The sequence below is a fragment of the Saccoglossus kowalevskii genome, chromosome 10, assembly GCF_978046115.1.
Source record: "Saccoglossus kowalevskii chromosome 10, keSacKowa6.1, whole genome shotgun sequence".
Lineage (NCBI taxonomy): Eukaryota > Metazoa > Hemichordata > Enteropneusta > Harrimaniidae > Saccoglossus > Saccoglossus kowalevskii.
Genome location: NC_140650.1, coordinates 10,403,830 through 10,419,986, shown reverse-complemented (window position 1 = coordinate 10,419,986; position 16,157 = coordinate 10,403,830). Strand labels below are relative to the sequence as shown.

At 33.6% G+C, this 16,157-nt stretch overlaps 1 protein-coding gene across 1 annotated transcript; it reads right to left on the bottom strand.

Moving 5' to 3' along the window:
* Nucleotides 1-4,342: 4,342 nt before the first annotated feature.
* LOC100372628 (protein DPCD-like) lies at nucleotides 4,343-15,268 on the bottom strand. The gene is made up of 6 exons (XM_085504708.1): nucleotides 15,188-15,268; nucleotides 12,902-12,982; nucleotides 11,056-11,174; nucleotides 9,385-9,518; nucleotides 7,924-8,026; nucleotides 4,343-5,042 (listed from the first exon to the last, which is right to left on the bottom strand). The coding sequence occupies exons 1-6, from the start codon at nucleotides 15,249-15,251 to the stop codon at nucleotides 4,938-4,940; spliced, it is 606 nt and encodes a 201-aa protein (XP_085360834.1). The 5' UTR covers nucleotides 15,252-15,268; the 3' UTR covers nucleotides 4,343-4,937.
* Nucleotides 15,269-16,157: the final 889 nt, after the last annotated feature.

Genomic DNA, 16,157 nt, shown 5'->3' with positions numbered 1-16,157 from the left:
GGGTACGGTGATGTTTCACTTTTTATAACTTCACTATCAAACATAAAGTGATTGTTACCCACAATCAACATTTAAATGTCAAGGAAGTATAATGTCAGAACTAAATCGTTTAAGAAGTTGAGAAGAAATGATTGATTGATTGATTGATTGATTGATTGATTATCTACGAATATGTGTTGTGTAGCTGTGGGTCTATAGCTCTTCTTGTGTCGGTCTTTAGTCTTTGTGATGGTATTTTAGTCATTTCTGGTACATTTGGTGTCATTAAATTTGGTATTTTCAGATGCCAAATGGCATCGCAAATAAAAGTCAATAAAAAGTACACCATTTCCGTATATCACGCGCCGAGACTAATCAATGCGTTTATTATACACTTACCAGCGGGAAAATCATGACAAAAATTACCTGTTTGTTGTTTTCCCCGGGATTTAGCTCGATAAACCGTGCGTTACAGCCATTTTCTTGAGGTCGAACGAGGACAAAATTAATTTTCTAAATGACGTCAATGTATTAGAACTTCTCTTGGAAAGCGGAACAGCTAAAACGCCAGCCTGAGGAAATGATCGTCTACTACTATACTCCCCGGGGAACAAGAACACTGCGTACTAGTATCTCCATGAAGACCGACATGGTATATAAAGAGGCGCGGGCGACCGGGAGTCTCTTATTCAAATGTAGTCGCCCTCACCCACAGCAACAACGGTGACTGAAAGATCCACACAACGGGTGTTTCGATATTTCCAAAAATGTTATTGAAAAAAAAAAATACTTTTTTTTAATCAGTGGAAACGAATTGTATTGTATCCTATACTAGCCAGGTACCCCGCCTCGGGTTGTGTTGTGATGAGCTGAATGTAACAATCTGTTCTCGCTTCGTACATACCTCGAATTTGACTTGATTTTATCATTCACAAGATTTTTTCTAGAGAACCATTACGTCGGCGTAGCGTGTTCGTAGAGTTTTTTTTTTAAAGGACACAAAGGACAGACGTCAACACGATAAATACTAGATAAGTACATCAGAAAATAATGAACAGAAACTCCACACGTGAAAACGTATTATATGTACTGATGTTAAAATGTCATAGTTTATTGTTTAGAAACTTCAATCCCAATGCGGTATAATATGACACAAAATAAGTGTGCCTAGAAGGACAGTCTCTCTACTCACAGTGTGCTCTACTGGGGACTGTACTATAATCGGTATGAAAATACGTATCAATTTACAGCAACTAAAGAATCAAAGAAAGCTTAGAAAGAACTCCCCTGTGCTGGAGATAATGGTGGCATGAAGTTAGCACATGTGCTTCTATTAGAGCAAATAGAGCATTTGAAAATATAACTGCAAGCAATAATCAGGGTGGTTCCAAGTAGCTATGGTATTAACAATTAGACATATTTAATGAAATAATAATAAGTTAGTTATATATCCGGTCAGACAACAAAATTATGGCACCAGTTGCATGTTCATCTGCGACAGGACTTAAGATATTACAGTTATGAATATTATTGAGGTCACATGACCATATATAGTCATTTGAAACATTAGTCATATCACATTGATTTCAACCCAAAACTAATCAGGTCTACAAATCCATGTACCAAGTTTCATTGAAATCTGTTGAATAGTACACGTGGAGCAACTGGAAATGCTTAAAGTTGCCTAATTAATATACAAATTAGGTGATTAATATGCACAGACTTATAGCCCAAACTAATTAGATCTGCGAATTAGCCCAGAGCATCTATGCGTCAAGTTTAATCAAAAACCAACATATGGTTCTTGAGCAATCAGTGGAACAGACACACACACACAGACACACAAAGACACACTATCTGCAAAAACTTCAATTATGTGCTTCGCACTGGCACGGGAGTCAATTATATTCATTTCCACAAAATTTTGATTACGCGTGGATAAATGTTGTTGATAAACAATCAAGAGAAAACACACACAGTATTAAACGTATAATAACATTATTGACGCTAACTTAAGGAGGTACACTGAGCTGCGAGGTCTCAAAGAAAAGTAATAGAGAAATCAAAGTAAGCTTAGAAAGAACTACCACGTGCTGAAGTTATTCTTGGAGGCATGGCAAACATTTCATTGAAATGTATTCCATGAGAAACAAGTGTAAATGCTTAAATTTTGTTAATTAATATGCAAATTAGATATTTAATATGCACAGAATTTCACCCAAAAACTAATCAGGTCTGAACATTATCCTAGAGTATGTACAAAGTTTCATTGAAATCTGTTTATTAATAGCACGAGAAACAAACGAAACTGCTTAAATCGGCCAATTAATATGCAAATTGGCAATTAATATGCACGACATTTCAACCAAAATTTTATCAGGTTTGAGCATTATCCCCAGAGCACCTATATACTGGAAAAATACTGTGATAGTTAACATAAAATTCATCGCTAGATTGACAACAAACACATAGCTTTTTGGTTTTGAAATTTCTAGACAAATATAAACAAAAAGAGTTTCTCATATCAACACCAGAGTGCGCTCTGCAAATATAAAAACAGTTACGCTCCGACTGCACTCTCGTTCACATAACATATTCAGTGAACCACCACATACAAACAAACAAAGAAGGATTCTCACATGTTTATTATGGAGGTTTGAATAAACTGATCCAAATAGTATATGCAACGAAGCACCATGAAAGGTTGCCTAAATTTAACAGAAAATTGTCTCATAAACATTTTTCAAAGACTGGACATTCCAACAAATTTTCTACCTTATAAAAAACATTACACATTGTCAACATTTAATGAATTGAAAATGCCTGCATTAAAAAAACAGAGGTAAAAACCCTGTGGGGTAAAAACTCTGGAAAAGCATGGCTTACCAAGTTACATATGTAGTATGATGTATAATTTATCACAATAGCCGTGAACGTAATAGGGTGGGGATGGGGTATGCACCTCCTTTGCTTAAGTGTGAGCCTGGACAGGTAATAATAAATTGGTAATCACACATTTCCAACTGTGTTAGCCAATCTGAGGGTTACATATTCCCGCTCTGTGCCAATATTGCAACAAAGTAAACTCTGAACCAATCAGAGGCCATCCATGTAACATGGCTTATAATAATTGACCCATTTCTTTGACACAAGCACTTTGCAGTCTCGTTCACACTGCAAGATATCGTATCACATTTTGTGCCAACAAAACAATATTTTCATGCTATACTACGTATCGCTAGAAAATCTTATTTGGGATGGCTGAGTCACAGAAATGAAGTGTGACAAGATGTATATTGTAGTTGTAAAGTTTAATTGCAATCAGTCAAGGTTTGTCAGAGAGATGGCTCTAAAACTGCATTATTAATATAAAACATCTGTCATTCAGCCGTTATGATCAACGTATGTAATCAAGCTTGAACAATAGCTGACCAATTATGACAGAGATAAGATTCTGGAATGGCAAAAATGCTTGATTTAAATAAATTAACATTCGACTTGAATTGGATTGTGAAATGTTACACATGTGTAACATGATATATATATATAAGTTTGTATATGATCTGCCCAAGCAAGTCAGGGATACGTCTCTGGTCCAGATTCATTAAATAAAATGGCATCTGTCAGCCATTTTGAATCTTATATCGAAAAAAAAAAGAAATTATATGCATCAATGTTCTGTAATATCCAATGTATACAAGAAATTTTGAATGGCAGAAATGTTTAATTTGATGAATTTTTACCATGAAAATAGCCACCATACGATCATCTTTAATCAGATCATGAAATGAACAGAGGTGTATATGTATTCCAAGAAGCGGTATTTGTGTGAATGGCTCAGACATGTCTAAGATGCAAGCGGGGATACATGCACGTGGGGCCCAAAGTCAACCAATAATTTAACGATTTCAGACTTCCTCCTACAGAGAAAGATTAATTTCACTAGATTTTGGGTAAAGTTTCCATAATTTAATTATATTTGAAGCTAAAGCACAGTAATATCACCCAGTAATTTAGTCTGGTGCCTTTCTGTTTAATTAACAACTTTTAATGAGTCAATGATACATGATTCATGTTAGCTTCAGATAGTACACTCCCCGCTGTAATGTTAAGTGTTTATATTTATTGCCAACCTGCATGTCCGAGACAGTCAAAACTGGTAATTAACATTTGACCATCTTGAATTGGATTGTGAAATTGGATTGCTCGATGGTCTGATATGTTTTCTCATGAAAGCAATGACTATGTAATGTGTTTTCTAATTTTTTATCTGATGATTATACACCTCTGAGGGCATACGGAGTAAATGGTATTCAATTATACAGCACTTACCATAGAAAGTCAACTAATATAACACACAGCATCATTCAACAAGAAGTTTATTATTAAAATATACAATAAATTACAATAATTTGTAGAAAAGAAAACTTGTATTCTGGAAGTAGTGTCAGTAACAAAACAACAGCATTGACAAATTTAATCATATATATGTAATCTTATGATCAAACATTTGTAGTGAAATAGCATACAATCCAACATGTACATTTGAGTCGGAGTACATGTATGGGAAAAAAGTCTGCTCGCCTGAGCAATTTATCAAATTTTTGGATCGTGATTTTGCATCAGGGGACACTAGAGCTGCTAGGGAGCAACAGATCTGTATATGAGGTGAAATTATTATCGATATATAAAAAGATACTAGAACAAATTTATTTCTGCATTTTATTGTAAAGCCAACTAAAGAAAGGTTGAAATTTGCAGCATGTGCCTTTTTATTGTGTAATTGTAAAATGAACAAAAACAGCAAAAACGCAGCTAAATTACGTGTAGACCATTAATTGAATAATGTTTGCGGTATATTACAATGAGGATTCAAGTTACTTTGAACTAAGTGATTAGAGATGGGTTTCCCTCTTAATGTTTTTAACTACCCTCCTCAAATTCAGAGATCTGTATCATTAACTTGGACTACATTCCATGTCACCATCTTTAGACGATTTCAGTTTTTCCAACTCTTTATACAACAGCCCCTCGGTTTCCAAAACAACATTTGGCTTTTTATACTGCAAAGAGAGAAAATAACATGCAAGCCAATCAGAGTCTTAATCACAATTCCATTCCATACATTGGATAATATGTAATACTGAACACTTTTATATGCTAGCAGATATGTGTCTATGATAAAAAAAATTTTATGATCTGAAATATGATAAATTCAATATTTTCATGCTATTTTCACAATTCATTTTCATTCATTTGGTGGTAATAACCCACCTTAGAATGCCGTCACAGCAAACGTGTGACACCCCAACTTCTATTACAGCATATATGACAGGGCTCAAAATTACAACATTAACAGTAACCCAAAATGTTTTGACTACCAACTTTAATCCCTTGGCTACCAATTCTGAAGGGGCGCTAACACGGTCGAGTATGGTAATATAGTAGATAATATTTGGTAATTGTAGTCCTAAGGGACGACATCAAAAAATCGATGTCGAATAAAAAACTTATTTCCTTTAGTTTGGGGGTGGGGGGTTTTGACCTCAAAAAGTTTCCATCCTACAAAAACGATTTTATTTTTTAAGTATTTGTAGTTGGTTTTTTTTCTATCCAATCATGGACAGAAATAACCGAAAAGGGAAAAAAACAGAAAAATGGTTTGGTTTGAGTGTAAATCTGTGCGTCAAATGAGGTGCATTTGTAAAATCTTTTTACATCCACCCGACAACCAACTGCTATGCAATACTACTGTCCGATTATCAATTTGTATTTAATGGTGAATGTAGTCTGACGCCATGACCAATATTTATCAATTAAGTTTCAGTGGGGGGTAGGGGGGGGGGTTTGGAAAAAAACTAAAGGAATTAAGTTTTTTATCCAACATCGATCTTTTGACGTCATCCCTAAGTAACTATTAATTCTGAATGCAGTAGCTCAAAATATATGTTGTCTTCCACATAAACCAATTTGTTTTCAAAGGTAAGCGTATCCTACACAAATTGAGCATGGCTATGGCTTAGGTATTTACTAAACCAAGTGGAAAACCTAATATTACCTAATATGAAAACTGGTAGTCCAACAGACTTTTGAAAAATGTTTTCAATTTCAAGCCTTGTATGGTATACTAATTCATTACAAATTATACAATAAGTACACTTAACATTATTTACTCATGAGTGTTTGAATACAAAATTATTGTCGTGATTTACATTAAATTTTATTTTCACTGATTTTCGATAAGTAGAATATAGAAATCAAAGAAAGCTTAGAAAGAATTCTGTGTGCTGAGAGTATTGAAGACACATTAAAAATTAATTCAAAATTACTTGTACATGAGATATTGATGGAAAAGCTGAAAACTAATTATGTAAATCAGGTAACTAATATGAACAGAACAGAACAAAAAAATTATGAATTATTATGCTAATTAGAGAATTAATATTAATCAAAATTAATCAGGCCGGTCTATTGTCCTAGAGCATTTATGTACCAAATTTTATTCAAATGTGATGATCAGTAATTGAGATATCAGTGTTAATTAATTATGTTAATTAGGTGATTAATAAGCATAAATATTTACCAAAAACTAATTGGGTTTCTGCATAGTTCTCTTTAAAAGTTTCATTAAAATCCAATTTGTGGTTCTTTATATATCAGTGAAACATTATGCAAATTAGGTAATCCTAGAAGATCTATGTAACAAGTCTCATTGAAATATGATGATTACTACTTGATATATCAAAAGCTGAAAATTAATTAATTATGCAAATTAGGTAATTAATATGTACTCATATTACCTAAAAACTATCAGGTCTGTGCAGTGTCCTATGACATCTATGTACCAAGTGTCATTGAAATGTGATGATTACTACTTGAAATATCAAAAGCTGAAAATTAATTAATTATGCAAATTAGCTAATTAATATATACTGATATTACCCTAAAAACTATCAGGTTTGTGCAGTGTCCTATGACATCTGTGTACCAAGTTTTATTGAAATGTGATGATTAGTACTTGAGATATCAGTGGAAAAGCTGAAAATTGATTAATCATTATGCAAATTAGGTAATTAATATTGCACAGATTTTCACCCAAAACTAATCAAATCTGCGCATTAGCTTGGAGCATCTGTGTGCCAAGTTTCATCAAAATCCAATGAGTGGTTCTTTAGATATCAGTGGAACAGTCATGGAACAGCTAAAAATCAGGTAATTATCATGCAAATTAGGTAATTAATATGCATGGATTTTTACCAAAACCTGATCAAATCTGCGCATTGGCCCAGAGCATCTATGCACCAAGTTTCATCAAAAACTGATGTATGGTTCTTGAGATATCAGTGGAACAGATGGACACACACACGGACACACACACACACACACAGACACACTAACTGCACACGGGAGTCAAAAAAAAAAAGTATTTTCATTGGATTTTATTTTCACTGATTCATTTAGAAATTAGAACTGAGAAAATATTTTTACAGTAGATAACGTCAAAAATAAAATGTTCTGATTATTATGCAAATTAGGTAATTGGTACACACAAATTTTAACCCAAAATTAATTAATGAAGTCTGTGCATTGTCTAAGAGGAACTATGTATTAAGTTTCTAAAAGTTGGACTGTCAGCAAAATTGTGAGTAACTTGGGCAAAAAAACAAAACTTGGAAGATGTGACATTCAGGAGTTATACTTATTGAAACCAGACGTAATGCGCCATTTATAAGCCAAGTTATTGTCTTCCCTACAACAAATCCCACAATGCATTGCTGTTCAAATGCTACTTTGAGTACATGCTAAATCCAACTAACCCAGGAAGTTGGTAAAATACGTAATATGTAAAAGCTAGTTAACCGTAGATCCATTTCATTTTCAGGAATATTAGTTTGAACACTTTTTCTTTTTCAAATCTTCCATTGTAGGGTAGTTTTTACTTACAGTAACAATAAGAGTGTTGTTTGCATGTGCTATGCTCAACGCTGACTGCTCCAAGGGTAATCCCAATCGCTGCAAATCTGGAATGTTGAATTTCTTGTAATATCTAATGAAAACAATCACACAGAATATAGAAAATTAAATTCAGTGCTGTTTATAGTCTGCACTTTCCTTCAGAAGGTTAGGGCAAAAATAGTCAAATTTTTTGAGTAAAAACTGAAAATTGACTAAAATTTTGTCTGTTGGCTCCAAAATTAAGGTTCATTTCCAAAAATATTGAAGAATATAGGAAAAATTTGGGCGAGAAAGTCTGGTGGTGAAAAAGTTAATATATTAGCATATATACATTATAATACATTGGACATCAAAAACAATAGCATTTAGTCATCCACAAAAGGACGTGATCATTGGCATAACAGACACTTTCCTTATTTGGAAAATGCACATCATATTTATGTCTCATGTAAAAAATGTTTGTTAACATTGAATGTAGCAACACATTGGAGGGCGGTGTACACTGCCAACGCGTACATGTATGTGCCAAAGACGTGACAAGCTGGAATAAACTGATAACATTTTTTTCATGCAATTTTACGGTAACTAAATAAGGTTGAATGAAGTTCTCCCATTGATGGCAGATGAAAAAACTTATGATCCGAAGAACACGACATTTAAAAATAAATGTGAAATTTGAAAAATCTTTCACAGGTATCCAATTGTTTTCAATTCTTACTCTGAATATAACGCATAATCATGTCACTATATGCAAATGATCATGCTGCTATATATAAAATGCTTTTGACTGCCATTTTTGATTGTCCTACCTCACTAAATTATTGCTACATGCAGAAAGATATGTAAAATAATAAAGTTATTTCGAGAATTACGCAAAGTATGCACTATTTCAGGCAATACAGTATTTCATCCACACTTGTTTCATAGTGAAATCATCTCGTAGAGGGACATTTATTAAATACAATGGGCTTGATCTCTCAAAGAGATAATTATAATTCTCACAGTGAATGACATGCTGGTGACACATCCCACAGTTGTTGATATTTTTTTCATGATTTACAATGAATTTATTTGATTGTTAAAGCAGCAATAACTGTGTGATTTTGAACATAAAATGGACCAATTTTTTAAGTATTGTTTTATACACAATTGCAAGGTTAAGCTATCACACACAATGTTATGTGAAAACAAAGGGTCAGATAGTCCATGTTTTGTTGTAATGTTGAACTTCCAGAAAAGACAAGTGCATTATGGGAAAAATAATGCTGTTAATCATGCTACCACATACAAGTCTCCATCCAATGGAACCTCATGGGTTTTCTCTTGACAAGTGGGAAAGAAAGCTGCAGAGACAAAAACCTGGGGCATGGTCGTGAGCAAAACCAAGAGATTCCCTTGCTATGTGGAAACTAAGCAAGATCTTTGCAAATATGAAAAATAAACACATACTTTTTGTTTGTTGTCCTGATGATGATACATCCGCTATCGGTATCCACGGTAACATTGTAAGTATCAATAGGGTAAGGTAGATTACGAACACGCCATTGAAATGACAGCTTTGTATCATTCCTGGAAAACGCTGGCTGAAATGAAATGCTGACATTCATTATGACAATAAAAAAAATGCTTTAATGACAGGAATGAGAAATTGAACAAACTACCACAAGTTATTGTATAGTGGCACATAGCTAACATAAACCATGTGATGCACATTTACAGGTATTTGCACTAGAATACTTGAGCAGTCTAGTAATAATTGCAAATAGACATATATGGTGTACAACTCACATCACATCACATAAAGGCCTGGGCTTGCTAACAAAATATCCATGTATCAGAATTGTGAGGAACATGAAAACAAAAACATTGTCATAAATTATTTCCATGTACTTAAAATAAGAGGTTTTGATAGCAAGCATGGATAGAAATGAACAATTCTTCTGTCCTATATACACACATGCTTTTCTCACAGAGAAACATAAATTGTTTGGTATCGTTAGTTGCACTTATTGTGAAAAAAAATTATTTTTATTTCAACAACATGATGGAAAATGATCACATTTTGATATTTTATAAATCCACCTTGATTTTTAGTATTAGAGTTTGATGTGTTTTGTTTCCATGTTCTATACTTTTTTTCTGGTTGAAATTACATGAACAAATATTGAAATCTTCAATAGACGTTTTTCTGTTTACTGTTAGATCTTATGAAATTGAATGTAGAAACAGGCCAAATAAAGGTCATTGACATCATAGTGATGTCATTGTGTGGGATTTGACAAAGACAAAGTATTTTGTGCTATACATATTTGATGATGGTCAATTTGGATGAAGTAAAGACTTCTTTCCCATATTTCTCTCTATACCGGTCTAAAAAAAATTCAAGTTCAAAATCAAATCACTTGATTTTGTGACAGACGTTGTTTCACACATTTCTCACAATAAACAGAAAATTACTTATTCTATAAATACTGAACAATAACCACTCTATTAATTCAACCATTCAAAGTATATTATTTCAATTAAATAATTATTTGTTTATAGTAAGGAGGGACTACGGTATGAAAATAACAATAATTATACATATTCATTTTTTTACCCTGCCTTTGAGAGCTAAACTACTATATCAGTCGTTTGTTGTGCAAAAATAGTGGCAAAATATATAACGGAAGATTCTTGGTTAATTAAAAACAGTAACAACTGAACTGTATGAAATATCCCTGGCCGTAGTTGAAACTGAACGTTGGGACGATTGTAAATTGTCACCCAGAATGCAGTATTTCAGTTGTCACAAGATAGCATTATGATTAGAGGTAGATGGATAGATGTGAATAATGTAGGACAAAAGGTAAATAGCCATGATGGAAAGAAAGTTGAATTTTTTGATATGGAGTCTTCTTGGTCTTACATAGAGCCTGCAAGTATTTGATATCACCAAAGTTTTGATGATTGGTTCTTTCAACAAGAGTTTTATTTTTTAAATGATTTAGTGGTGGCCTTTCAGAGCAGCACTATGCAGCACATTATGTGGAAATAACAAAACAAATCATACGCTATGCAAATGGAAGTAATTAAGTGCATATGTAGCATTTGCGAAGAACAGAGTCATGCAACACTTACATTACTGTTATTCTCTCGAAACAAATCTACATCTAAATTCACAGGACGAAATATTTCCCCAACTTCAAATTCCCATTTACCATCACCTCCAAGTGTGCTCTTGTTCCTCCATTTTCTGACTTTTAAGTAAACAGAAAAAAAATAGATAAGATGTACCGTAAAATTGAGGCTGTGATCTCTTTCGGAAATATGTGGTGACCCTGAAAAGGGCTTTTTGGTTTGTGTGGCAGACGAGTATGTGAAAGTTTGGTGTGCGGCTTATATTCCAGACTTTCCCTGGGATCAAAACTTGTCAATTTCAACAAGAAATAATGTTTCAAGTTAGGGGTGCGACCTCAATTTTTATGGTACATGTAATTTGTAGATTTTTACCACACTATAACTTTGTTATTACAGAGAGTCAGAGTGCAATTTGTCAGCATGAAGTGACATGTAAACATGGCCGTGCATAACTGCTGGTATTTCACAAGAAATGATTCATATATTGTGCAGAAAATATTAACTGAAAATTGCCTGATAACAATGGTTTAAAAAGGCAATAAGGATAACAATGATTATTATACATACTTTTATCACAGTAGGAATGAAAATATGCATTACTGTGGTGTTTGAAATCAAAATTCCAGTCACCTGATTGGTGTTATTTTATATTTTCACTCTGTGGACGCCACGACACTACTTTTACTACAGCTGAGTGTCACATGCAACATAATATTACCGTAATTGGTATAGTACAGGTGTGATGGTTCAAATACCAAAATGGCAACAGTAACAGAAAGACTTCCCTGGCAGCGATGATAAAATACGAACACGGAGCCAACAGATGAGGTTTCAACTGGTACTGGTATTATTATACTCTGTAATGTTTCTAGAATGTTCCATTACCTTCTATTGCCTCCTACAGTGTTCTATTACCTATTCAACCAGTTTCTAAAAAAAATCTAGAATATTCCACCCAGACACAGTACAGTTCTAGAACATTCTCAGTGACACAGAAGTGGTAAATAAGTCGTATGCGACACTGAGTAATGTAAATAAATGTAATTCATTCAGAATGAAACATATTAAAATATTGTTCCCCAATTATGTGCAAGATGTTTTTCCATAAAAACTATGAACCTCTTTGTAACTTATGTGAGTGTGTCGATATCGACTTGCTCTTCGAAAGCTATTCATTGTAGCTCTCTCAGATGATAGCAATGGAGGGCGAGGAAAGACTCTGTTTTGATTACTGTAAAATCTGTATTAGAGGCCTACACATATAAGAAACGGTGAATTTTTGGTTCTCAATTGTGATTCAGCTTCTAATGCAGATTTTACGGTACACTAGAAAACAAAACAGTAGCAACAGATGATGGCCAACTAAGTTTTGAAATGTGACTTAAAAACATATCACTGACTTTAGATCATGTCTCCTGTGGCCTTAGACACAATAGTGCTGCAATAATGAATATTATTTTACTGCTCATTGCATGAACAACATTTAATATTTTGAATGTGTCTGTTTTGAAAATATCTGACTGCCACATATAAATTTGAAATGCTAGTTACGAAATTCCAAGACATGTTTTAAATACAATGCAACAATGACCATGTCACAAGTGTGCTATATATCAATTCGTGCATCAAGACTTTCATGTCGACAGCCATTTAGGGTCGGCCATTTGAATTCAGCCTTATTTTAGATTTATCGCTTCATACAAGTTGTTGCATGTATAATAAATAAAAACTCAAGATATAACATGATATTTTTGGTTTGGTGTTGAATAACATCTTACAAATTTGAGCATGGTCAGTTAACAATGTTTGATATTTTTGGTATAATAATGAATTATCAGATATTTACCTAAAAGGTCATTGCTCCTTAGATCATACTCTTCTGCCATTTCTTTCCCATCTTTGAATAGATAGTGGATTTTCCTTCTGCCTGCAAATAAAGAGTACAATGTTATAAGTATTATTCTACACCATGAGGTCAATACCAGGGTATTATAGAGTAGGAATCTCTAAATATTTATTTCTGAAAAAACAATATATCCTTTTTAGCCTAACAATAGATACAATATATATATATAAATTGACATATTTTTTACTAAGTAAATTGGTCCTTAAACTTACATTATTTTCCTGGGGAGAACACTGAATACCCTTGTCAAAGCTACAGTGACTACTGAACTCGACTGAATTTGAACTTGACTGAAGTCGACAAGTGGGTTGGTTAATAATTTAAATAATCAAGTTTTATTGCATCCTTAGAAATTACAATATTTCTTTTGGTAAAAAAGCAATAAATATATCCATACACAACACAATTACAATACAATATAAATAGATATGTTAAAGTTTTCTGTACTCCATGGCTTTAAGTAGATAGGTCCCCATACATTTAATTGCCTTGGAGTCCTTGTTGCTCATCAAAAATATAAAATTACTCAATTTATCTCCTGCATTAGTTAATGTAATTTCTGTGAGCAATTCATGTCTAATATATTTGTACCGATCACATTCTAAAAGGAAGTGAACTTCATCTTCTATTTTATTTTGGGAACACAAATTACAAATTCTTTTTTCAATGGGAGCTTTTGGCTGTGTGTGCCTTCCTTTTTCAATAGCCAAACAATGGTTACTTGTTCGGAAGCGTGACATGCAGACTTGATGTTTTTTCGGAAGACAATTTAAGTATGACTCAAAATTATAAGTGTTTTTGAATTTTGCATATGTTCTTAGTTTTGTGTTTTCTTGATTGACATTCTGTTTCCAAAATGTAATATAGTTTTCTTTTAAAGACTTATTAATATTCTTCATATTCAAATCTGTTTTACTAGTTTGGATTCTTGAGTCAATAACTAAATTCTGAACCGATGAACACCACGGTAAATTGAATTTCATTTGTTCATAATATGCTTGTTTTGTAAGACATTTATCTGGAAGCCCTTGTATGCGTAACCAATACTTGATAAGGTTTTTCTTGGTGTCTATTAGTAATGGGAAACAGCCCAACTCTGCCCTACAAGCTAAATTTGCACCAAATTTATTTAGGCCTAGAATATTGGGTTGGTTATGTGTTTGTGGGGGACAATGCGTTGCGGTTATGGAAATGTAATGAAATATAGTATGCAAAATTATCTGCTACACAATCAGCACCAATCACCACAGAAGAACGACTTAATGAAAACTCAGAATTTATTCACTAACGGAAAACCCGCTGGCAATCCGGAGACTTACAATTCAATATCAACGATATAACACAAATTGTAAGAATGATACAGAATTGGCAGTATGCCCTTGATATACATCGATAAACTCTTGACCGTGTAAGAAAATTAGTGGGAAAACTTCTAATTGGACGAATATAAAAATTGAAACAAAAGAACACACTGCGGTGGTTTTTACCACGTTCGCATTCATGTCGTCTTCTCACTTCAGAATCCGTATTTTGCAACAATGTATAAGTCTGAATACAGTATTATTGAACTTGTATAAAACGTAATGAATAAAGCGATTAACAAATATTGCATGTTTCAATTACAATGCTTCACAGATAAATGATTCAGAAATTACTCCGACAGTGTTAATGGGTTGGTGAGTGGGTGGATTTAGTGTTAATTAAACATTTTCTAAAAGTAGTTGATGTTTTACAGTACAGACAGCAACAGATCATAGTATTTTGTCATGTAACAATTTCTAACAAATTGAAACATTGTTCGTTTCGTTTTTTCATAGCAGAACCAGACCGTCTGTGTTTTGGAGAGCAGACCCCCCCCCCCCCCCAATGCAAAATTTCGTGTTGCCGCCCCTGCGCAAGGTTACAAATCGACACTGACAATACATTGGAATAACACGAATAATGCTGGTCGTGGTGTATTGTACAGTATTTTATTTTTCACCGGTATATGACACTGCGTCACTGAAATCAACAACACTCGCAGACCATTAACACTCACATAAACCGGCCGACTTCGACCGCTGGCCGGGTTCGGCCGGCACCCATCTGTTGTATATACAACCAGCGTCCCAGATAAGGATATACATGCCAATGAACTATCAGCTCCAATAACTCACAACGACTGACGCAGTACATAGTATGTGGTGATGATACAGCATAATATATAATCCAATAACCATTTCTTACCGTCTTGAACAAGGGCCGTCTTTTGAGCAGAGCGTAAGCTGTCTATCCAACTGGGCGACGCCATTTTTGCTGGTGTGATTGTTTGTAACAAGTTAATTTGTTAACTCCAAGGTTTGGCACATTTATATTGAAACACAGGGACTGTGGTTGAAATAAGCTGTTAATGCGTGCAACTCGGGGTGCAAACAGACATGTAAACATAAATAATAATACTAATACTACTAATAATCTTTGTTGAAACCATATCTCGATGTACGATCTTGCTAAGTAGAACAATAAAGTAACAACAACATAGAGGGGAAAAGTACAGCACTGATAGGATAAAAAAATTGGAAAAATAAAAAAAAAATGATTTGATTTTCTGATGTGTCGGTCACCTGAGGCAGTTGGCATTTTATCTTGTCTCATTCTGAAACCCCGGGTCTGAATCTAGTATGGAAGAGTTTAGCTATCTCAACGATTGTTTTGTTATTTTTTACGTTTTAGCAGATCTACTAGACATTCATCATCCACCATGAAGTTGACTTATATGTGAGGCTCATTCAGACCTTGCTTTGCAAATATCCCACTCATCTATTATCTATAATGGTCTATTGGTATTCTCATATCCCGAAATGGCAGCACTCTTTTGCCTTTCTTTAAACGTTAATGTCTGCATGATAACAGAAAACATTCTCATGTTTTTAAATGTGTCACAATTAATAAAGTTACGCGCGGTAAATTGAGCGGCTCAGTTTTCATGAAGATACGAGTTGCGCAAGTTCAAAAGAGAGGGCGTTTGTTAAAACAAAGCATTCATGTTTTATTAGATAGATAGATAGATAGATAGATAGAATTTTTTATTTGGAACGTACCAATGAAAACTTGAGTAAAGTCCAAAAATAACAATAACAAAACATTCAGAACAACAAAAACTTTCAGTATTAAAACATATCAAGAATATAGAAAATAAATTTTGCAAAAATGCTAA